This window comes from Microcaecilia unicolor, chromosome 1, assembly GCF_901765095.1.
Source record: "Microcaecilia unicolor chromosome 1, aMicUni1.1, whole genome shotgun sequence".
Taxonomy (NCBI): Eukaryota; Metazoa; Chordata; class Amphibia; order Gymnophiona; family Siphonopidae; genus Microcaecilia; species Microcaecilia unicolor.
In genome coordinates this window covers 375,210,715-375,235,418 of record NC_044031.1, presented here as the reverse complement: position 1 = coordinate 375,235,418, position 24,704 = coordinate 375,210,715, and the positions used below count along the sequence as shown (strand labels likewise).

The 24,704-nt window shown below is 46.2% G+C and overlaps 1 protein-coding gene across 1 annotated transcript in view; it reads right to left on the bottom strand.

The window, feature by feature from the left end:
• The window catches only part of TRIO (trio Rho guanine nucleotide exchange factor), a 905,131-nt gene that overhangs the window by 491,647 nt on the left and 388,780 nt on the right, over nt 1-24,704 (bottom strand). Inside the window, 1 exon segment of the mRNA XM_030209962.1 lies at nt 11,120-11,350. Coding sequence (XP_030065822.1) covers nt 11,120-11,350 — 231 coding nt within the window.

Sequence of the window (24,704 nt, the reverse complement as noted above, 5' to 3'; positions counted from 1 at the left end):
ACTTATCATTTCTATAGCGCTACTAGATGTAAGCAGCGCTGTACACTTGAACATGAAAAGACAGTCCCTGCTCGACAGAGCTTACAATCTACTTAGGACAGACAAACAGGACAAACAAGAGATAAGGGAATATTAAGGTGAGGATGATAAAATAAGGGTACTGAACAAGTCAGTAAGTGTTAGGAGTTAAAAGCAGCATCAAAAAGGTGGGCTTTTAGCTTAGATTTGATGACGGCCAGAGATGGAGCTTGACGTACCGGCTCAGGAAGTCTATTCCAGGCATATGGTGCAGCAAGATAAAAGGAACAGAGTCTGGAGTTAGCGGGGGAGGAGAAGGGTGCAGATAAGAGAGATTTACCCAGTGAACGAAGTTCCCGGGGAGGAGTGTAGGGAGAGACTGAGAGTGGAGAGGTACTGAGGAGCCACAGAGTGAATGTACTTATGAGTCAATAAGGTAAAATTATGTATAATCATACCTGATAATTTTCTTTCCATTAATCATAGCTGATCAATCCATAGACTGGTGGGTTGTGTCCATCTACCAGCAGGTGGAGATAGAGAGCAAACTTTTGCCTCCCTATATGTGGTCATGTGCTGCCGGAAACTCCTCAGTATGTCGATATCAAAGCTCCATCCGCAGGACTCAGCACTTAGAGAATTACACCCACAAAGGGACACTCTGCCCAGCTCACCACCGCCGAAACGGGGGAGGGGAATTAACCCAGCTCATCCCCACACAAGTGGGGGAGGGGAATCCGTCCAGCTCATCCCCGCGGAGCGGGGGAGGGACACCACACCCGCCGATGCGGGGGGATCTGGCTTATCCTGCAACCGCGGGAGGAGCTGACTGACCCTAAAACCGCCGAAGCGGGAGGGGTACAAGGCTGCCCTACAGCCGCACGAAGCGGGAGGGAGTGCCGGCAGAATTTTAAATCTCAATCCAGCCCCGTAAAACGGAGGGGAGAGGAATGCAGCAGCTCACTGTAACACAAACTCGTCTCAACTCTTGAAGAATCCAAGTGAAGGAAGAACTTGAACATGAAGTCTTTCTGAAGTAACTGAAGACTAAACTTGAACCTGAAATGCAACCAGAATAAAAACAGTACAGATATCTGGGAGGGGCTATGGATTGATCAGCTATGATTAATGGAAAGAAAATTATCAGGTATGATTATACATAATTTTACCTTCCATATCATCAAGCTGATCAATCCATAGACTGGTGGGATGTACCGAAGCAGTACTCACCCAGGGCGGGACATAGAAATCCCTGACCTCAACACTGAAGCTCCAAACCGGGCCTCCGCCCGTGCAGCCACAGTCAAACGGTAATGCTTGGAGAATGTATGAGCCGAAGCCCAAGTTGCCGCCTTGCATATCTCTTCCAAGGAGACGGATCCGGCCTCTGCCATCGAGGCCGCCTGAGCTCTCGTGGAGTGAGCCTTCAGCTGGATAGGCGGCACCTTCCCCGCGGCCACATAAGCCGCTGCAATGGCTTCCTTGACCCATCTTGCCACTGTAGGCTTAGCAGCCTGCAGACCCTTACGAGGACCTGCAAACAGGACAAACAGATGATCCGATTTCCGGAAATCATTGGTCACTTCCAAGTATCTGATGATGACTCGTCTCACATCCAGATATTTAAGAGCAGAGTACTCCTCTGGGTAGTCCTCCCTACGAAAGGAAGGGAGACAGAGCTGCTGATTCACATGGAAGCGAGAAACAATCTTGGGCAGGAAGGAAGGCACTGTGCGAATAGTCACTCCTGCCTCAGTGAACTGCAGAAAAGGCTCTCGACATGAGAGCGCCTGGAGCTCGGAAACTCTTCTGGCTGAAGTGATAGCCACCAAAAAGACTGCTTTCAACGTCAGGTCTTTCAGAGATGCCCTCGACAAGGGTTCAAAAGGCGGCTTCTGCAATGCTCTTAGCACCAGGTTGAGATTCCACGCAGGCACCACTGAGTGCAGAGGAGGGTGCAGGTGATTAACTCCCTTGAGAAAGCGCACCACATCTGGCTGTGAAGCCAGGGAAGCACCCTTCAGGCGGCCCCTGAAGCAAGCCAGAGCCGCTACCTGGACTTTAAGGGAACTGAGCGACAGGCCTTTCTCCAGACCTTCTTGCAGGAACGCCAACACTGAAGAAATTGGAGCAGTGAAGAGAGAAAGTGAGCCTGCTTCACACCACGCTGCAAAGATACGTCAAACCCTGGCGTAAGCAGTAGAAGTAGAGCGCTTCCTCGCTCTCAGCATAGTGGCGATGACCTTGTCTGAGAAGCCCTTCTTCCTCAGACGCTGCCGCTCAATAGCCAGGCCGTAAGACCAAAGGGGGAGGGATCCTCCATCACCACAGGACCCTGATGTAACAGGCCCTGCTCCACTGGCAGTCGCAGAGGATCGTCGACTGAGAGCCTGATCAAGTCCGCATACCAGGGACGTCTGGGCCAATCCGGACCCACCAGGATTACCCTGCCGGGATGCTTTGCCACCCGGTCTAGCACCCTGCCCAACATGGGCCAGGGCGGGAACACATAGAGGAGCTCTTGTGTCGGCCACTGTTGGAGAAGAGCATCTACTCCCAGGGATCGAGGGTCCCGTCCTCTGCTGAAGAAGCGCGGCACTTGGCAATTGGCCGATGACGCCATCAGATCTAGGCTCGGCTGGCCCAGCGCTTCGTGATGTCCAAGAACGCCTGAGCAGATAGCTGCCACTCTCCGGGCTCCAAGGTATGGCGACTGAGAAAGTCCGCCTTGACATTCATGACTCCGGCAATGTGGGCCGCTGAAAGCTGCTCCAGGTTCGCTTCCGCCCACTGGCAAAGATTCATAGCCTCCTTGGCTAGAGGGGCGCTCTTGGTACCTCCCTGGCGGTTGACATAGGCCACAGCCGTGGCATTGTCCGACAGGACCCGTACAGGCTTCCACACCAGTACCGGGATGAACTCCAAAAGCGCCAACCGAATGGCTCTGAGTTCCAGGAGGTTGATAGACCACTTTGCCTCTGCAGGAGACCAGAGCCCCTGCGCTGTCCTTCCCAAGCAGTGGGCTCCCCAGCCCGACAAAGAGGCGTCCGTCGTGACGACAATCCACTCTGGGGTCACCAGAGGCATTCCCGCAGACAACTTGTCTGTCTGCATCCACCAGCTCAGCGCCTTGCGCACTGCTGGGTCGAAGGGAAGGCGCACAGCATAATCCTCCGACATCGGAGTCCAGCGCTGCAGCAGAGATTGTTGTAGTGGTCTCATATGAGCCCTGGCCCAGGGCACTACTTCCATCGTGGCCGTCATAGAGCCCAACAGCTGCACATAGTCCCAAGCCCGAAGAGGAGAGGCTACTAGGAACTGGTCCACCTGAGCCTGAAGATTGACAATCCGATTGTCTGGCAGGAACACTCTGCCCACTTGGGTGTCGAATCGAACTCCCAGATACTCCAGGGACTGAGTCGGGCGCAGCTGGCTTTTCTCCCAGTTGATGATCCATCCCAGGGAGCTCAAAAGAGCAACTACCCGGTCCACAGCTTTGCCGCACTCTGCATAAGAGGGGGCTCGGATCAACCAGTCGTCCAGATAAGGATGGACTTGTACTCCTTCCTTTCGCAGGAAGGCCGCGATGACCACCATTACTTTGGAAAAGGTCCGCGGAGCAGTAGCCAACCCGAACGGGAGGGCTCTGAACTGGAAGTGTCGGCCCAGGACTGCAAAACGCAGAAAGCGTTGATGAGGAGGCCAGATGGGAATATGCAAGTACGCTTCCTTGATGTCCAAGGATGCCAGGTACTCCCCTGCCTTCACTGCCGCTATAACAGAGCGGAGAGTCTCCTTGCGAAAGTGCCGCACTTTCAAGGCCCGATTGACCCCTTTGAGGTCGAGGATAGGCCGGACAGAACCTCCTTTCTTTGGTACCACAAAGTAAATGGAGTAACGCCCCTTGCCAAGCTGACTTTCTGGCACCGGAACGACCGCACCCAGGCGGATCAGATTGTCCAAAGTCTGCTGCACTGCCACAGCTTTGACCGGAGACTTGCAGGGAGAGAGTACAAACCCGTCTTTTAAGGGTCGGCAGAACTCTAGCTTGTAGCCGTCTCTGATGACTTCCGGCACCCATGCGTCTGAAGTTATTGTGGTCCACTCGCCCAGAAACGAGGACAGCCGTCCTCCAATCTGCACTGGGGCGTGGACCAAGGCCCCGTCATTGGGTACGAGACCCTGGGGGAGGACCAGAGTGAGCACCTCCGGGACGGCGGTCTCTGCGAAAGGAATGCTGCTTGGGGGAGAAATTCCTCTTGAAGGAAGAGGGGGCAGAGGAACCCGACTTGCCCGGGCGGTACCGACGGGCTTCCTGCAACCGTCCTCTGGAGGTACCAGGACGAGTACTAACCCGAGCCCTGACCTCTGGTAATTTCTTGCCCTTAGACGTGCCGAGATCGGTCACGATTTTGTCCAGCTCGACCCCAAAGAGCAGCTTGCCTTTAAAAGGCAATCTAGCCAGGCGGGATTTAGAGGCGTGGTCAGCAGACCAATGTTTCAGCCAAAGCCACCGCCGCGCAGAGATTGTCTGAGCCATGCCTTTAGCTGAGGCCCTCAAGACATCATACAGCAAGTCTGCCAAATAGGCTAAGCCCGATTCCAGGGCCGGCCAATCAGCCCTCAAGGAATGATCCGAGGGGGAAGCCCGCTGCACCATAGTCAGGCACGCCCTGGCCACATAGGAGCCGCAAACTGAGGCCTGCAAACTTAAAGCAGCCACCTCAAAGGACGACCTTAAGGCCGCCTCCAATCTTCTGTCTTGGGCGTCCTTTAGGGCCGTGCCACCTTCCACCGGCAACGCCGTTTTCTTAGTCACCGCAGTGATTAAAGAATCCACGGTAGGCCACAGATAGGCCTCACGTTCACTCACAGCCAAAGGATAGAGGCGGGACATACCCCTAGCCACTTTAAGGCTCGCTTCCGGGACATCCCATTGAGCCGAAATTAAGGTGTGCATGGCATCATGCACGTGGAAGGTTCTAGGCGGGCGCTTCGTCCCCAGCATAATGGCAGAGCCAACAGGGGCTGAGGGAGAGACGTCCTCCGGAGAGGAAATCTTCAAAGTGTCCATGGCCTGTATCAACAGGTTGGGCAAATCCTCTGGGCTAAAAAGCCGCGCTGCAGAGGGGTCATCCGCTCCATCCGAGCGGGGATCCGTCTCCTCCAAGGAATCCGCAAAGGACCGTTGGGAGACCTCAGACACGCTGCCCTCATCTACATCGGAGGAGACAAAGTCCTCCAAGGCCTGGGAATCAACCCGAGGGCGTTTACCTCTGGGAACCTCAACCTCTTTACCAGACGAGGGAGCAGGGGCAGCGTTTTGCATGAGGAAAGCCTGATGCAGCAGCAAAACAAACTCGGGGGAGAAACCCCCCAGACTGTGCACTTCCGCAGCCTGGGCAACAGCCCTAGACGCACCCTCAACCGGCGCTCGCAAGAGCGGGGGAGAGACATGCTGCGCATCCAAAATGGCGTCCGGCGCAACACTCCGCGAAGGAGCCGCGCGGGAAGAACGGCGCTTAACTTTAGCCGCTTTTGTGCCGTCGCCCAAATTAAGGGCGTTCATGGCATTAATGTCTCCAACCTCAAGGGCGGCCCACGAAGAAGCCGTCCGAGCCGCATGGCCGGCCAAGATGGCGGAGGCGAGGAGCGGGGGCCCTCGCCCTCCGACGCCATATGCCACGAGGAGAAGAATCGGGGAACCCCCTGCCCGCTATAAAAAGGTAAAAATTACCTGCTGTCCGCTCCGAGCTGTAACGAACTGGTGTCCCAGTGAGTAGCTGCAATGAACGTTTAAATAAACGTCGAAATAAACGCCTTTAAGGACGTTAAAATTTTTTTTTTTTTTTTTTTTTTTTAACGGAGCCAGCGGGAGGGGGGAGAAAAGGAGGGACCTGGCACCACCAGGTTTGCACTTGCTCAAAAGAGCCCTCAACCCCAGGCACTCAACAAAACCTAAAAATTAGGCTTGGAGGCCTAGCCAGAGCTGCTGCTGTGTGTGACCACCACCTGCTGAGATAGAGAACATACTGGGGAGTTTCCGGCAGCACATGACCACATATAGGGAGGCAAAAGTTTGCTCTCTATCTCCACCTGCTGGTAGATGGACACAACCCACCAGTCTATGGATTGATCAGCTTGATGATATGGAAGAGGACTTTGAACTGTATGCGGAAACGGATAGGGAGCCAGTGGAGTGGCTTGAGGAGAGGGCTAATATGAAATCCTCTGCTCAGTGTGCAACAGCAGCTAAGAAAGTAAATAGAACATTAGGAATTATTGGGAAAGGAATGGAAAACAAAAATAAGAATGTTAGGTTATATCCTTCTTTTTGGAGCTTCATCATCTTAAAGGATTAAACCCCCTACTCTACTGGGTTCCAAGTTTTGCAGCTGGTCCAGAAGCTAGTTTCAGCAGCCAGTTCAGAAGCTGCACAGTCCATCTCACTATCCTCTGGAGACAGACATATTGAGCATTCTAAGGCTGCACAGTGACCTTAAGGGGCAAATCCCACAGAACAACTTTGTTTTTCCAGTGCCCATATGCTGGTCAATGGACACAAACCCATGGGTTTGGATTGGAATGATATGGATGCTAAGGAAGCTCCCCTATCAGAAAAGCAACAGTCCATATTGTTCAGCAGCACCTCATCACCACTGTGGCCTCTGGCCTGCGGGGTACCAGGAAGATCATTGTCTGCTTTGTTTAATATCTACCTAAAGCCATTAGCCAAGCTGATTCAGTTGAGAAATAGTCTGTTCTACAAGGATAACAAACAGCTACTCGTACACACTGAATAGAACTTACCTACAATGCTGAATAAACTGACTACCTGTTCAAAAGCAATTCAAGAGGACTACAAACAACAAAACTTTGCCCAAACCCAAGTAAAACTGAGCTCCTATGGGTCCCTAACACGAGCAATCATATGTCCAATGTCAAATCTCTTTTAAGAGCACAAAGTCCCCCTTAAACAACAAGTCAGGAACCTTTGAATACAGCTAGACTCAAAGCTTATACCGGATCCTTCCAAAATCAAGCAACCTTCAGGAAGTGCTCTATCAATTGCAACAACTATGCAAGTTTTATCAAAGTGGTTCATGCCATTGCAGCATCAAGACTGGATTACTGTAACACACTCTACTTTGGTCTAACCACAAAGGGTTTGCACCAGCTCCTACTGATCCAGAATGCTACAGCACAAATGATAGAAGGTTGTAAGTAATGCGAACACATCACACCATTCCTGAAATATAGGACTAAACGTACCGTATTTTTCGGACTATAAGACGCACTTTTTTCCCCCCAAATTTGGGAGGAAAATGGGGGGTGCGTCTTATAGTCCGAAGGTAGAGTTTAGCATGCCACCCGCCCTCCATCCATCCGAGTTCAGGATCGCCCTCCCTAGGGTTACCTCCCCTCCCCCGGCCCTGTCACGACCTCTCTCCTTACTTACGCGATCTTCCCTGGTGGTCTAGTGACGTCGGGGCAGGAAACCCAGCACGCTGCTCTCCATCCTCCTGTATGCTGCCTGTGATGGTCTCGGCGAGATTCAAAATGGCCGCTGAGAATTGAAGTGGCCTCGCGAGACTTCAATTCTCGGCGACTCTTTCCTGCCCCGACGTCACTAGACCACTAGGGAAGATCGCGTGAGTAAGGGGAGAGGTCGTGACAGGGCCGGGGGGAGGGGAGGTAATCCTAGGGAGGGCGATCCCCAACTCGGAGGGAGGGATTCGGACAAGACGCACCGGAGCACCTAGGTTTTAGAGGAGGGAAAAAATGCATCTTATAGTCCGAATTTTTTTTTTCCTATTTCCCTCCTCTAAAACCTAGGTGCGTCTTATGGTCCAGTGCGTCTTATAGTCCGAAAAATATGGTAATCTTGAACAGAATATCCCTCTATGTATACAAGCAGCAATGCAAGGTCCTGCCAAAACAGGGCAAAAATAAATACATTTTTTAAAAATTTGCAACAGAAAATACAGAATATGTGGAACCAGAAAATGATATGAACCACAGACACTCAGTTGTTTAATCAAGGAGGTTTTATAGAGACTAGATTTTACGTAACTTCTCTCCTATCTTATATCTGTGCGGCTATCAATTGTTTTAATTATTAAATTATACATTTTAAAAATTACTGTGTACTTTTCTGTCACAACAATCCATTAATATACACCTACACTTAAATTAAACAGCTGCATCACAGATCCCTCAGAAACAAACAGGTTTCTAGAGTAGAGGTAAATTTCACTGTTTACCCATCACCCCTCCAGGTTTCATGAGAAATGTGACCAAACACTAATCTTCCCACCAGGTCCATCAAGAGTTAGACCACCCTCAACCCTTCTGGGAAAAGGGGCAAAACATTATCTGCTAGCTCCAAAAAGAGGGCAAACTTACCACCAAAAATCTAGCACTGCATAACACAATACATCTTTCCATCATTATCAGCTGTACATTCACCACCTGTACTGAAATGCAGTTTGTAACTATAAACAATTAGAAAGTCTGAAAGCCATTTGTTTTCATTGCTATACCTCTTAAAATAAAATATACTATTTAGTTCCAAATTCAGCATGTTGCATTCATGGAAAGGAATCATAACTTCAATCTATGGAATCTGTGAAGAAAGTATTATCATCCATGAGATTCACTTATTCCTTAGATCCTTTCCCCTGAATTGAATGCTTTTCCACCTTTACTACAGATTATTAATCACAGTTTGAAGTCTGGCCAAGTGCTTCGTTATCTTTTGCACCATAAGTTTCACAACCATTCAAGACTAGGTTTTTCATTCTTTGACAACTACAATCAGCAAGACACTTACATAAGTATCGCCATACTGGGACAAACCAAGGGTCCATCAAGCCCAGCATCCTGTTTCCAACAGTGGCCAATCCAGGTCACAAATACCTGGCAAGATCCCAAAAAAGTACAAAATATTGTATGCTGCTTATCCCAGAAATAGTGGATTTTCCCCAAGTCCAATTTAATAACGGTCTATGGACTTTTCTTTTAGGAAGCAGTCCAAACCTTTTTTTAAACTCTGCTAAGCTAACCCCCTTTACCACATTCTCTGGCAACGAATTCCAGAGTTTAATTACACGTTGAGTGAAGATATATTTTCTCCAATTCATCACATGCCCCCTAGTCCTAGTATTTTTGGAAAGCATAAACAGACGCTTCACATCTACCCATTCCACTCCACTCATTATTTTATAGACCTCTATCATATCTCCCCTCAGCCATCTTTTCTCCAAGCTGAAGAGCCATAGCTGCTTTAGCCTTTCCTCATAGGGAAGTCATCCCATCCCCTATATCATTTTCGTCGCCCTTCTCTGAACCTTTTCTAATCCCACTAAATCTTTCTTTGAGATGCAGCGACCAGAATTGAACACAATATTCGAGATGCGGTCGCACCATGGAGTGATACAAAGGCATTATAACATCCTCATTTTTGTTTTCCATTCCTTTCCTAATAATACCTAACATTCTATTTGCTTTCTTAGCTGCAGCAGCATACTGAACAGAAGGTTTCAACGTATCAACGATGACACCGAGATCCCTTTCTTGGTCTATGACTCCTAACGTGGAACCTTGCATGACGTAGCTATAATTCGGGTTCCTCTTTCCCACATGCATCACTTTGCACTTGCTCACATTAAACGCCATCTGCCATTTAGACGCCCAGTCTACCAGTCTTGTAAGGTCCTTTTGCAATTTTTCACAATCCTCCCGTGGTTTAACGACTTTGAATAACTTTGTGTCGTCAGCAAAATTAATTACCTCACTGGTTACTCCCCATCTCTAGGTCATTTATAAATATGTTAAAAAGCAGCGGTCCCAGCACAGACCCCTGGGGAACCCCACTAACTACCCTTCTCCATTAAGAATACTGACCATTTAACCCTACTCTCTGTTTTCTATCTTTTAACCAGTTTTTAATCCACAATAGAACACTACCTCCTATCCCATGACTCTCCAATTTCCTCTGGAGTCTTTCATGAGTTACTTTGTCAAACGCATTCTGAAAATCAAGATACACAATGCATTTCATGGTCTTATTGTATCCCTTCTCATAACTAAGTTGGACTACTGGATATTGTCCAAGCGGGCCTTATACATACTCTACTGAAAAAGTTGGACTATCCAAAACGTGGCAATTAGTCTATTAGCTCATGTAAAGAGATCAGATCATGTTACCCCATTGTTTAGAAGGAATCACTGGTTACCTGTTATGCAAAGAATCATTTATAAAATTGATTTTCTCACTTTCAAAGCATTTAGAATGTGCTTTCCAGAATATTTAACTGCCCTTATCATTCCATATACCCCAGCATGGGTTCTTTGGTCAATTAATGACTATCATGCTATCCTTCTTGGACCAAAACTGTGCGAGGTTGGAAAGTAGGAGGCATTCTGCCTTTTAATCTTTTGGTCCCTACTATCTGGAATAGTTTGTCATTAACCTTTTGTGGTATCTACTCATTGAAAGAACTTAAAACTGCACTAAAAACTTGGCTTTTTGGGCAGGCATTTGCCTCTGACCAGGGAGATGGGTGAGGGTTTTCCCTTTTGGGTTACAGCATTCTTGCAAATTTTTGGTTACTTGCTGATGTTAATTTTTTCATGCTGTAGTTTTTAGATGTGTTCTACTTTTCTCTTGTGTACATGTCTTCTGTACTATCACATATTGTCGTTCTTTTCCATCTTTTTGATTTCTTATATTTTATTTGTACACCACTCAGTTCTACTAGTTAGGCTTGGCAGTACAGAAAGTTTAAACAAACCATAAACCATAACATTGTCCTATAATCACATTGTTATCAAGTGTAATACCTGCTGCTTGACTAATTTACATATTAATTTCACATCACTAATAATTTTCAAAATCTATCAACACCTATCAAGTTCTGCTGTGCTCAGGTTATTTTGTTGTGCCTGAAATATGCTTTACTAAATCTTACACATCTAATAGCCATATAATATATAATTTCTATAGGGAAATGACTATTCTTTATATAGGTGTAATGCAGAAAACTTTTAAGCACAAAAATTACACCGACATAATTCTACTTAGACAAATCAAACTAACCTGCTGCACATCTTGCTGGAACACGCAGAGCTGAAGGCGCTGATGCAGACGGACTTTGCGATGCTGCCAGATGTTCTCCAGCTGTCGCTGGTGGTGCAATACCTCATGGATAGAATCGAGAACATGCCGCACTGCCTTGGAGTAATTAGCAGAGGCAGTCAGCGAGTCTGAACTGCCAGGTGTCAGAGGCCTTTGAAGTTTGTCAAGTAATGACTTTCCATCTTGACTGACCTGTTCCACAGAGCATAAGACAACAGAATTAGAATTAATTCTTTGAAAGAGGGATGGCAAATGATTAAATTTTTCCTCAAGGGCATTAAGGGAAATGGGACTTGATATGCCGCCTTTCTGTGGTATTTTTGCAACTACATTCAAAGTGGTTTACATATATACAGGTACTTATTTTGTACCTGAAGCAATGGAGGGTTAAGTGACTTGCCCACAGTCACAAAGAGCTGCAGTGGGAATCGAACCCAGTTCCCCATGATCAAAGTCCGCTGCACTAACCACTAGGCTACTCCTCCACTCCTTATTAAGAGTAAATTACACCATAAAAACAAGTGTTTTTGTTTCCTTTTAGCCCCCCCCCCCCCCTTCCTCTTTCTCTGCCCTTGGTCCTCTCAACAGGACAGCACATCATTTGCCAACTTTGGGGCATATCCTCACTTCTGATCTTTGGTAGGCAGGGGTCCAGCATTGAAGCAGCAGCCATCATCCCCCTCTAGGCCTGAATGTATCACCTGTGTAGTATGCACAGATTCAACCATTCCTGACAACTGGGGGATCTGAAGCAGATCACCCTTACATGCCTGACCCACAGGGCTCTGTTCAACCTAAGGTACTGTATTATACTGAAAAAGAACATGCTGAGGATCAAAGCTCTATCCTTGCTTTCTGATTATTATTATTATTCTGTTCTAGTGTTATGACAAGCCTTCCACTCTTTCCATCCCAAAACAAAAACCCTTGTTTCATATGGTTGAGATCTATTGCCCAGCTCCTCTGATTGTATATTGCAGCAGCATTGGTCTACATACTAGAAAGTGACTGAATTGCCTCCTGACAAAAGCCAGGTACCCTGAAAATTACCAGGAGAGAGGGAGGGGGAAAAACAAGAAGAGGGACATCAGGCATCACACATTCCTCAAAACTGTGCAATCATTTCTCATTTAAAACACACAAAACACACCTTGCCACTAGGGCTGCACATGGCCTTAAAAAACAAATTCAGTTTTTGTTTCTTTTAAATAAAGTTTTCCCAATTTTCAGGCTTTTTTTTTTTTTGTTTGTTTTCTTCTCCTATTCATCCTTTGCAATTCAATAAAGCTTTAAGCACACAGATCAACTGTACATGTGTAAGATATACATTGCCTGCAAGCAATTTGTGTGCGCTTTAAATTTTTAGGTGCCCATCAGGCTTATTTTCAAAAGGGATCGCCGGCGATCTTCCGACACAAATCGGGAGATCGCCGATGTTCTCTCAATCCCGGCCAAATCGGTATTATCGAAAGCCGATTTTGGCCGGTCCCAATTGCTTTTTCGTTGTGGCGCCAGCCAACCTTCAAGGGGGCGCGGTTACGAGATGGCCGGCCTCACCTTATTATGAAAAAAAAAAAAAGGCCGGTTCGAACGAGCATTTCGCTGGCCGGACTTGGTCCATGTATTTTTAGGACCAAGTCCCAATAAATAGCCCCAACTGACCAGATGACCACCGGAGGGAAGTAGAGATCACCTCCCCTTACTCCCCCAGTTTTCACCAACCCCCTCCCACACAAAAAAAACCCAAAACATTTTTTGCCAGCCTGTATGCCAGCCTCAAATGTCATATCCAGCTCCCTGACAGCAGTATGCAGGTCCCTGGAGCAGTTTGTAGTGGGTGCACTGCACTTCAGGCAGGTGGACCCAAGCCCTTCCCCCTCCCTACCTGTTACACTTGTGGTGGTTAATGTTGAGCCCTCCAAAAAAAACCAAAACCCACTGTACTCACATGTAGGTGCCCCCCTTCACCCCTTAGGACTATGGTAATGGTGTAGACTTGTGAGTTTTGGGGGGGGGGGATTTGGGGGGGCTCAGCACACAAGGGAAGGGTGCTATGCACCTGGAAGCTAATTTTGTATTTTTTAAAAGATTTTTTAAGTGCCCCCTAGGGTGCCCGGTTGGTGTCCTGCCATGTCAGGGGGGCCAGTGCACTACAAATGCTGGCTCCTCCCACGGTCAAATGCCTTGCATTTCGCCGGGTTTGAGATGGCCGGGTCCGGTTTCCATTATGGCTGAAAATCGGAGCCGGCCATCTCATATAATCCCGGTGATCTGCCGGCGATCCTGTTCCAAACCCGACGAGTGATTTGGCCAGCGCCAAGCGTATTTCGAAAATACGCTTGGCTCCGCCCGCTTACGGCACCGGCCCCGAAGATGGCCAGCCATCGATTTCGCCATTCAATTATGCCCCTCTATATGAACCAAAATGTATTGGCTGCATACCTCTACCTGCCATCAACAGCTAATATATTGAAGGCTCAAAGGCTTAGCAAGAAGAGCATTTCAAAGCTAATGTGTATTAATTTCTCAAAGCATAAATTGAAAGCAGAAGAGACAGATAAGGCTTGAATGCCCATTTTCTCAATTCTCTTTTCCTTGATCACTAAAAGAAAACAGTTCTGATTACTCTTCTGTCGTAGGAGGTTACAATGAGCCACTATTTTCTACATTGATATACTGCCTCTCTGTGCTACAACCAAAATGGCTCGCATATTATATACATGTATTCTCTCTCTCTTCCTAGTAGGCTCTTAATCTTTCTACCTGAGGCAATGGAGAGTTATTTAAGGAAGCAGTAAGACGGGAGCTGGGCGGGAGCTGCTGTTCTTCCGCTACTGTGCCGTGCAGAGGGAAAGCGGGCGGGAGCCTCCTTCAACTCTCCTCTCTTTCTGCACAACAGTGGGCATGTTTGCAAAATAAATCAGATCAATAAAAGGGAGAGTGCAGCAGCAGTTCCGGGCACTGGTGGCTCGCGCCCACCCTCCCAGATTCCCCTGACGAAGACTGTGTTTGTCAAAACATGGCCCATGTTAGGTTGTACTATCAGCATTTTTTTTTGCAGAATAAATTTTGGTCATCCTGGACATTGTGGTTGGCTTCTTCCACTTTTTTGGTTTCGATTTGAGTGACTGTGTGGAACTCATTAGTGCCCTTTGGTGTTTTGGTTTGTATTCTTTATATATTTCAGTGTTTCTGTACAGAATACAAATTATCTGCTGATCCACTTATTAGAATGTTTCTACAGAATTACTGCAGCATGAAAGATTCAGGTAATCAGTTGGACTGCATGTGAATTATCAAAAATCCTTCGTTTTTCTCCATATTTAAATGTCCCTCTATTATGCTCAGATAGTAATACACACCTATAAAAAGTTAAAATCCGCCACAAAGCCTAAAAACAAAATTGCAGCCCTCTTGTTTTGTCTCTCATTTATTTTGATAATTCTTTGATGCCATGTTTGCCAAATATATAGACAACAAAGAGAAAAATGATAACAGCTGGCATCCCCCCCCCCCCCCCCCCCCCCCGCAAGGATGAGAGAGAAAGTCCAGAAGATACAATTAAATCCGGAAGAAGTACTGAGAGGGAGGATGGGGCGATACCACAAAAGAGGTAGACTGGAAGGAAGGGAGTAGTTACGATGAGTCGATGCTGTGGTAGGTGAGATGCAAGGAAGGCCTGGAGGGGAGAGTCAGAAATAAAGCTGAGGGCAGGGCAGAAAAAATAAAAATCGTCAAGAGAAAAGAAAAAGGACACATATATGGAAATATATGGAGGAGGAGGAGGATAACACATGGGAATGGAGAAGTGTAGAATCTGGGAATGCAACTGGCTGAGGGGGTAGAAAGTGGAATGTGATGGTAAAGGAAGATGACATGAGAGAATGAGAAGAGATACAGATGAGGGGGTATAAGAAAGAGACAAATGGGAATGGACAAGGGAGAGGAGATGAGAGTTTGAATTTCACTAAAAAGGTAAGCTGAAATGTGTTATGGATGAAAGAGAAGAACAAGAGGAGATAGCAAAGATGGAACAAAAAAGGCTGGCTCAGAAAGGAGATGGGTCAAGAACCAGAAAACTGGAGGGGGAGGGGAAGGAGAAGAGAGGTAAATGAATGAAATAAAAACTGATGGAGACATGAGAGAACAGAGGGTGGCTGGAAGGCATGAAAAGAAAAAAGGCTGAAGGGCTGTTAATGGAGTCAGAAAGGGAACAGGAAGTAGAGGAATAAGAGTAGAAGATGAGACTGAGGAAAAGAAGATGAAAAGTGTGGGAATAGATGTGGAAAGTGGAATAAAGAACAAAAGGTTTTAGAAAAGCAAATGCCAAGAGACAGAGAAGGGACAGCATAACAGAAATCAAAGAAATTGCTTGCAAGACATGACCATGCTCACAGTGCTGTTATCAGTGACTAAGTACTGCGGCTCTTTTTCACTAGACTGCAGCATTCTTCTGCTGACAAGATTTGGGACTCCCTGCAAGATATTTGCTTTTTTTATTTAAATCTTTATTAATGTTTTATTTCTAAAACTTAAAACTGCATGTAACAATACCTTTAATAAGGCAACTCTACTCCCTCCCTCCTGCTCCCCTTGCATAAACAATGGAACAACCCACAATAGCCCTTTGTAGCTCCCCTACTCCCCCCTCCCCTTTACATTACCCTCTTTCATTCCTCCTCCTCTCTGATACGAGGAGTTCCCCTTCTCACATCTCGCTCCACCAACACAAAATATTTTCCAGTACTTGTTCACTCTGGCTGGCCCTGATGCTCAGAAGCAAATGCAAGCGCTAGAGGCCATTAGCTCCGGACTAGCACCCACATTTGCTAGAGCCAAATGTTCAGAGCCAATGAGCACATGAAACAACAAGTTTGCCGGCTCTGAGCGCAATGAATATGCAAATGCATGCTAAAGAGGTCATCCCGTATTCCTTTCCAATGTTCAGCAGGCAACACACCAAAGTGTGCTCCTTTTTCTTCTGGGCTGTCTTGAAAAATTTACCTTATCACACAGTCCACAGCAACATGTCCAAAATGCTAACAGTGACTGGAGTACAGGTAAGAACATGTAGGAAGAAAGGAAGGCAGGGGGAATGAAGGGAAAGGGAGCACAGTGGTGCAGAAAAACTAGGTAATGATACCAAGTCCTCGAAGTAGTATTTTCTACTCGCGTTGTCGGCACCTCTTCCTCCTCCTCCCCTCTGGTGTTCTGGGCGTGCGCTAAAGAGCTGTCCTTAATGCAAAACTCTTCAGTGTATGTGACAGACACTATCCTCCCGCTAAACTCCCTAATAGTCAACGTTATGACTGCGTCTATATTTGCATCTCATTAGCATTGAGCATTAGGGAGGAGTTCTTCTACGCTGATCTGTCGGTATTTCTCCAGCACTGTTCAGTACAGTGACGGAGTTTGAGTATCTGAGCCTCTGCATCCTGTCCTTCAGAATGCCATCAATTTCTGAAGGCAATGGGAAAGTGATGTGCAGCTAATTCAGGTAGATGAAACCTAGCTGAATCTGTGAAGATATACTCAGCTAAATTCATGACATGAATTCTCGCTAATTCTGAGAAGAGAAGCCGATCTATGTCTGAAAGGCTAAGCCTATGAGACTGTGAGAGTAAGCCTAGCTGACTATGAGGTAACACACAGCTGAAGTTGTGAGAAGCGCAGCTCACAGAGGATGAAGTGCAGCTAATACTATGAGTATAAGCCCTGCTGATTTTGTAAGGGTAAGCTGTTGATCCTATGAGTGGCCTAGTGGTTAGGGTGGTGGACTTTGGTCCTGGGGAACTGAGGAACTGAGTTCAATTCCCGGCACAGGCAGCTCCTTGTGACTTTGGGCAAGTCACTTAACCCTCCATTTCCCCATGTAAGCCGCATTGAGCCTGCCATGAGTGGGAAAGCACGGGGTACAAATGTAAAAAAAAAAAAAAAATTTCGTGAAGTTAAATGCATTTTGATACTGTGAGGAGCAGCCACGAGCTCTGGAACTCAAACCATGACCTAGCATACCAGGCTGTAGTCCAGATGAAGAGAGACAGGGCTCTACACTCTTGCATCAACAAGAAGCATTAGGATCAATTCAGAAGCAGGTATCCTACGCAGAATCGGTTAAATGCCTGCGAACTGAAGTCAGTAGCTTCGATACAGATAACTGAACTACGCTGTCCATCTCAAAGTAGAACTAGGAAACCCCGTCAAACAGTATATTTACAATTTATCACTGCAGGCAAGAATAAGGAAAAATAAGTTCACCGTTTTCCTCCAGAAGCCAAAGGAGAGTATGGTAAGTGTAGACTCATCAATTAGAAGAACAGAACTACAGATTATTATTAACAGCATCTTCCACTACTAAAGATAGAGAATATAGAACACCTAAAAAGGCTGAACACTAATACAAAATGAGTGCCCCAGAGAAAGAAAGGAATCTGAGAAAAACTGCTACTCTCTTTTTTTTTTTAATGAACTGAAAACAAAATTTGCTCTTCATTACTCAATGCAGACTGATACAACCTCCTGTCAGAGGACTGCAAAGATCAGCAATTAGCTCTACGTGGCTTCCTGCCTGCAAACTGTTAAAGTAGACCTTATCAAGGTACTAGTGAGGCAAAACAGAGGAAACAGTAAGCAAATAAAAAAAAAAAATCACAAACTAAAGAAATAGGAATGTTAAGAGTTAAGACCACAAACTAATGAGGTTTGACAGAAAAAAAAAACAGGTATTGAGAGGATTCTAAATTTATCAAGGATAAGGATAATTTCTGATAGCAATACTTTGCAGAAAATTAACTCAGACAAGGGAGCAAAAGCAGCATAGAAACGCACTCTCATATGGGCTAAAAAGAAAATGCCTGTTTGCCCCACTCTTTCCCTTGAAAGAAACACAAGATAGAAAAGATAACAAAGGAGTTGAAAAGTCAGAAAAGTGTGGCTAAACTTCAGAGGGCTCTGAAAGAACTGCGTAACAAGTGCCACCAAACTAAAGTACTGGGTTCGGTATCCAGCTTCCATCAAAGCACTACACCAGACGCACCAGAATCAAATTTCAGACCATGCTGTGGCCCACAATGGAGACTGCTACCTGCTTAAAAGCAGTGCCCAATACCGCCTCCTACCATGAGAGATCAATCCGTTTGCAAAAAGAAAAAGCATATCTTTTTGTGCTTCTCTTATGTCCAGAGGCAGTACCTGAGGGTTGTAGGAGAATGACAGGTAATGGAGGAGAGAAGGGATTCAGACTTCTATATATTCCTCTCTGGGCTTAGTGCATTGAAAATAAAATCTCTTTTTGCTCAACTGGCATCCAACTCTTTAAGAGAACCAGAAGCCAGCTTTCCTCTATCTTGCAAAGGTTCTTCAACTCCAAGAAAAAAACCATCCTGGAGCTGAAAAGGGGAGTAAGAGGCAAGAGACTGGGCACCAAGTATTTCCTAAGCCTCTCTCTGCTTCTCCAGGCTTGCCCTTTATATGTCCTTAATGACTTGATTCCAATCTATACCTGAACCAACTAATACTGATCCCTTCTAATCTGATTATTTTAATCATATTATCATTATTGATCATTATATCTTAAACCTGCTCTCACTTTTATGTTATGTATATCATTCTATTGACCCTATTTATCTGATTTCTTACACATTAATATGTAACATTATGCCGAACCTCTTTCTCTGTTAATGATGATGCCTTTGCAACATAATGTAAGCCACACTGAGCCTGCAAATAGGTGGGAAAATGTGGGGTACAAATGCAGCAAATAAATAAAAATAAATAAATAAATATGTTGAAAGAAATTCTAGCACAATGCTACTAGTAAGAACTGGTTTAGGAGCAAAACTGTCTGTCCAGCCCAGAACCTGCACAGTGCACCATCACTATCCGCTGGAGATAGAGAAATACTGAATGTTCTATGGCTGCACAATACCGTTAAGGGGTAAATCACAAAGAACTACTTTCTTTCTTTGTCTTCACTCACTAGTCAATGGAAATGACACACATGTTCTGAACTGGTCTGGTAGGATGCTTAGTAATGGATGGTTTTATCTTGCATTTCTCAAAGCTCTAGGATGCTGTTGAATGTTTTATCGGAACTAGATCACTTAACTATCTGTCTCTCATGCATTTTTGTCTCAGCAGTTTCTTCTGCTCCTTTAAGGTTTCCAAGTTCGACTACAGTGCAGGAGAAGACTACTGGTTAGAACATTGGGCTGACAACCAGTTTAAATCCTGTTGGTGCGCCCTGTGATCTTGGGCAAGTCACTTAACCCCTCCCCCCACCCATTGCTTCAGGTACAAACTGAATGTAACACTTTAAACTAGCAATTTAAAAAAGAAGTGTGAACTAAATTGAAATACACACACTACTGTTTTCATATTTCCTTTCCAACTCTGCCGGACCATTGCAACAGCAGCCACCACCCTGAGGAAGAACACAGCCCACATGCATCATGAGTCTGAACACTGAGTGTCCCCAAAGTGCAATGAGTGAAACTCCATCTCAATCCCTCCCCCCTTCCAAATGTAGTACTTTTAATTAGGGCTGCATGTTAATCACAATTAATGCTATAATTATTCATTGCAATTAATAATCGAGTGTTGCAAGCCTTCTTCCTCTCTCCTACTCCCCCCATGCATGGTCCAATGTCTCTCCCTCCCTTCTCGGCCCTGCCCGCAAATCTTTCAATTCCCTCCAAACCCTGTGTACCTGTTCAAAAGCAATTAAGTCTACATTCCTGCAGCACCAGGTATACTCATAGGCTGCCTTTGGCCTGCGCCAGGCCTTTCCCGCTGACCCATGTCCTTTCTGACTCAACATCCTGTTTTTGGAAGGAAAGGATGGGTCAGAGGAAAACGGCTGGTGCAGGCCACAGGCTGCCTGCGAGTATTTATTTATTTACTAACTTTTTGAAAGAATTCATTCACGGCGATGTACAGTATGTATGTAAGTGAACATGGCTGCTGCTAGTACTGCAGGACCAGAGAGACCTGCTTGCTTTTGAACAGGTATACTGGGGGGAAAGGGGGGGGAGAGAAGAGAGAAGAGAATTGAGAGAGTACTGTGGGCTGGGCAGGGCAGGGCGAGACGTCAAACCGCGTGGAGGAGGAGAGAATTGAGAAAGAACTGCAGACAAGACCAGGAAAGGAAAAGAAAGGGGAGAGATGCTGGACTTAGGGTGGGCAGGAATAAAGAGATAATGGACATGAGGGTGGAAGAAGGAAGAAACAGAGGTGTTGGATGGGGGAATGGTAGAGATGGAAGAAATAATAAATCTGTGCCCCCCCCCCCCCAATAGACTGCTGGCTCCACCCTGCCTTTAATGGTGCTATTAAAATTTTTGATCAAAATGCAGCCCTACTTTAAATACTGCCTCCACAGCCTAAACTAAAACCAAGGAGCAGAACACTGATTGAAACCAAATTCAGATCTCCAGCATTGTGGAAAAGAGTACTACTACTGAATTAAGAGGCCAGCTCATTTATCAAGTTAAGCACAGGTACTGATCACTGTAACCACAGTATCTAGCAGAATTCAAGAAAAAATAAAAATGAACATGATTTTGTGCCTTGGTGATTACTGAACCGGACTTGACAAGTGAGCATTTGAGACTAATACTTAACATGTTTTTCCCATAGACACAGAATTAAGAATTCTCAAATTTTATCCCTAATACCCACAAAGTCCCTGAAGTCTATAAAGCCATGCGGTACTGCACCACTCTTACACAAAGGTGTTTCTTTCACACCTTGCTCACACTATTTGTAATCAATAGAAATAAAACAAAATAAAACATGGAAAACATCTATTTATTTGGAGATCAGCTTTTTCAGCCAAGGAGATTAACTGGCTATTTAACTGGCCGTGATAAGGCAAATATGTGTTCAAGAATTTAGAAAACATCAACATGAGACAAACAAGCACCGAGACAAAAAAATATAAGGGTTTTGGGCTGTTTGGCTTAACAATTTTTAAAGCTGGATTGACAAGTTATTAGAGAATAAAGTGCATAGGCATTGCATCGAGACACCATTTCATCTCACATCTCTCCAACTCCCACCACCAAAACCTCAGCACTATCGATAGAGCAGCACCAAAACTCCTACTGCTCCTCACTATATGGCAGCAATAGCTGCTTACATTTTACTCAAGATGCAGTCACTCCATGAAGCAATAATGTGTGCAATTCCAGATCACCACTTCTCAAAAAAAAATTATAGGGGGATTTTGAAAAGAGAAAGATGACCAAAATGATTAAGTGGATGGAACAACTCATATGAGGAAAGGCTTAAAGAGGTTGAGGTTCTTCATGCTGGAGAAGAGATTGCTTAGGGGGAATATGATAGAAGTTTACAATTCCTGAGTGGATTAGAGCAGGTAAACAAAACAGATTGTTTACGTTTTCAAAAAGTACATAGACTAGGGGACATGCCATGAAGTTACACAGTAGTACATCTAACACGAACCTGAGAAATTATGTTTTTACTCAGTGCAGCTGTCACGTCTGTGGCCATGACCACCCTCAGACTTACCCTGTTTCTGGGAGTCAGTGTCTGTGCTGGCTTCTGCTTGTCTCTGTGTCTGTCTCTGTCTTAGTTTCTCTAAGGCTCTGTGTGCTGATTGCCCTACTGAACCTCACCTGCGTGGGCTATGCCTCTTCCAAGATGGCTGCCGCCGACTCCTCTTTGCCAGTATCCAAGATGGCTCCCGCTGTTCCTTCCTGTGGGCTGACTTCTCTGTGTGTCAAGCCTCTGTTTGGATGCAAGGTGATTGCTGCAGCTGTGCCTCTGGTGTGGAAGGGCTTTATTAATCACTTAGAGACTACAGCCCTTGCCTTTGCATTTCGTCTAAGGGCCCTGGTATGTGGAGTGCTCTGTTCACTGCTACATTGTTTGCTCTGTGTGAGTTTCCATGTTTGCCTAGCTAGCTTGGGCACAGCTTTGCTTGTTAGCTGGTGTATAGCTTTGCTAGTTCTCTGTGTATGTTCCTAGTGTAGGACTTGTTAGCTTGGGCACAGCTTTGTGGTTAGCTGTGCATAGCTTTGCTAGTCTCTGTGTATGTTCCTAGTGTAGGACTTGTTAGCTTGGGCACAGCTTTGTGGTTAGCTGTGTATAGCTTTGCTAGTTCTCTGTGTATGTTCCTAGTGGAGGACTTGTTAGCTTGGGCACAGCTTTGTTGTTAGCTGTGTATAGCTTTGCTAGTTCTCTGTGTATGTTTCCAGTGTATGACTTGTTAGCTTGGGCACAGCTTTGTTGTTAGCTGTGTATAGCTTTGCTAGTTCTCTGTGTATGTTTCCAGTGTATGACTTGTTAGCTTGGGCACAGCTTTGTTGTTAGCTGTGTATAGCTTTGCTAGTTCTCTGTGTATGTTTCCAGTGTATGACTTGTTAGCTTGGGCACAGCTTTGTTTGTTAGCTTGTGTATAGCTTTACTAAGTCTCCTGAGTTTGCTCTGTGTATAGCTTTACTAAGTCTCCTGAGTTTGCTCTGTGTATGTTTCCAGTGTATGACTGGTTTGCTTGGGTATAGCTTTCCTATTAGCTTGGGTACAGTTTACTAGTCATTGTGTTAAACCTGCCGATTGCCGGAACCCAGACATTCCCAGCCTGTCTGCCTTGCCTTCACCTAGGTGCCAGGGGGCACTCCTGGATCCTCATTCCTGCTGTTCCTGCTTGCAAGTTCCAGTTCCGGTTTTTCCTGTAAGCCCTGCCGGCCGCCCGAACCTGAGGGCTCAACCCTCGGGGAAAGGTGGTTAAGCGTAGGTGAAGCCTAGGACCAGTGTGTTCCAGTCCAGCGGGTTCCGGTCCCGTGGGTTCCGCTCCAGTGTGTTCCAGTCCAGCGGGTTTCACTCCTGTATGTTCCAGTCCAGTGGGGCCACTCCAGTGTGTTCCAGTCCAGCGGGCTCCACTCCAGTGCGCACCCGTCCGGTGCGTTCCAGTTCCGGGTATTCCTGTGTAGAACTCCAGTCCGGGGTTCCGGTCCAGTCTTGTCTCATCTCTACCTTGAAGGTGATCTTGCCTGCCACTGCCACTCCACGGTAGTGGCCCAAGGACTCACGAACCCAGTGCTCCCGGGGAAGAAGCCTGACCGTCTGCCAAGGTCCTCGAGCACGCGACAGCAGCTTTGTAGTTCACTGTGGTAAAACCCACTGATTATCCCTGGGGATAAGTATCATGGAACCTCAGGGAGCTCAACGCCAGATACTGGTCAAGACCTTGCTGCAAGAAGCCCAGAATATTAGGGACCTGAGCCCTCAAGGGGACAGAGACCATCCCACACAACAGGTTTCAAAAGTCTTCCACAATCTGACTTAAGCCAGAGACGTGGAGGAATTCGAAGAGTGGAGTAATGTAGAGAACACCACAGAAGAAAAAAAGGTGCTTCATTAAGCACCTCCTCTCAATGGTCAGACAGTCAGACAGAAAGGATCCGGATCTTTCATTTCTACTAGCCTTTGCAGGAGAAGGCCCCAAACTCTGGACAATGGGAGAGAGTCATCTTCCAACAGGTGCACGAGGTCTGTGCATCACAGCCAGTGAGGCTAACCCAGCACTATTAGCAAGACAAGAGAAGGATAACATGCAACCCTGAGCAACAGGTGGTCTATCACAGGCAAAGGAGGGAAAGGAAGAGGGATTTCTCCATCATCCATGGATGAATTAGGGCATCTATCCCTTCAGAGGCTACCTCCATCTGATGACTGAAGAAATGCTCCACTTTCGCATTGGTTCTGGAGGCCATCAGGGGATTCCAGCTGTCCATAATGAGCTAAAAGGCCTGCAGACCCAGCTCCAATTCTCCTGGTTCCAGAAGAAGGACTCAAAAATCCACTTGCACATTTTTTTCCCTGCAATGTAGGCCTCTAAGGGTCTGCAGGTTTTTCTCCACCCATCAAGAGGAACGCGTTCGATTATGCCCCTCGTCGTGACCCTAAAATATGTTTAATGCCTTTACTGTTATTTTCACTTCTAAGGATTTTTACTGCTGCAGTCCTCACTGCAAAGATATATGAACAATGCATTGCGTGTAATGTAAAGCAGTCACTCCAGCTTGTCTGTATAAAGTCTGTTACTATTGGTCTATTCTCCTGCGAAGACTTCCTCTCTTTTTCAGCCAAGCTTGGCTCTTTTGTCTACCTGCTATAATTTCCTGGTCATTCTCACTATCTCTGTCCTGAGAGGTCAGCTGGGTATGACCTTTCCCTCCAATCGAAGACTGCCCCCTGAGACCACCCCTCCTACCTGATGGCAGGCTCTGTCCCTACTGGTCCGTTTCCTCCTCCTCCTCCTCCTCCTCCTTAGGCTTGTGTGAACCCCTTCTTGAACTCTCCTTCTCCATGAGGCATTGTCCACCTTGCTTCATACAGCACTTATCTTGCTAATCCCCCTTGTAAAGAACCCAACTTTTAACTCAATCATTCTCTCTCATAAGATATCGCATATTCCAGCCACCCAGTTCTGAACTGCTCACATCTGTTTAACTATTTTCCCGCTCTGCAATAGAGCTGCCTTTCTTCAGATTTCTATATCCAACCACTGATACAGTTCTCA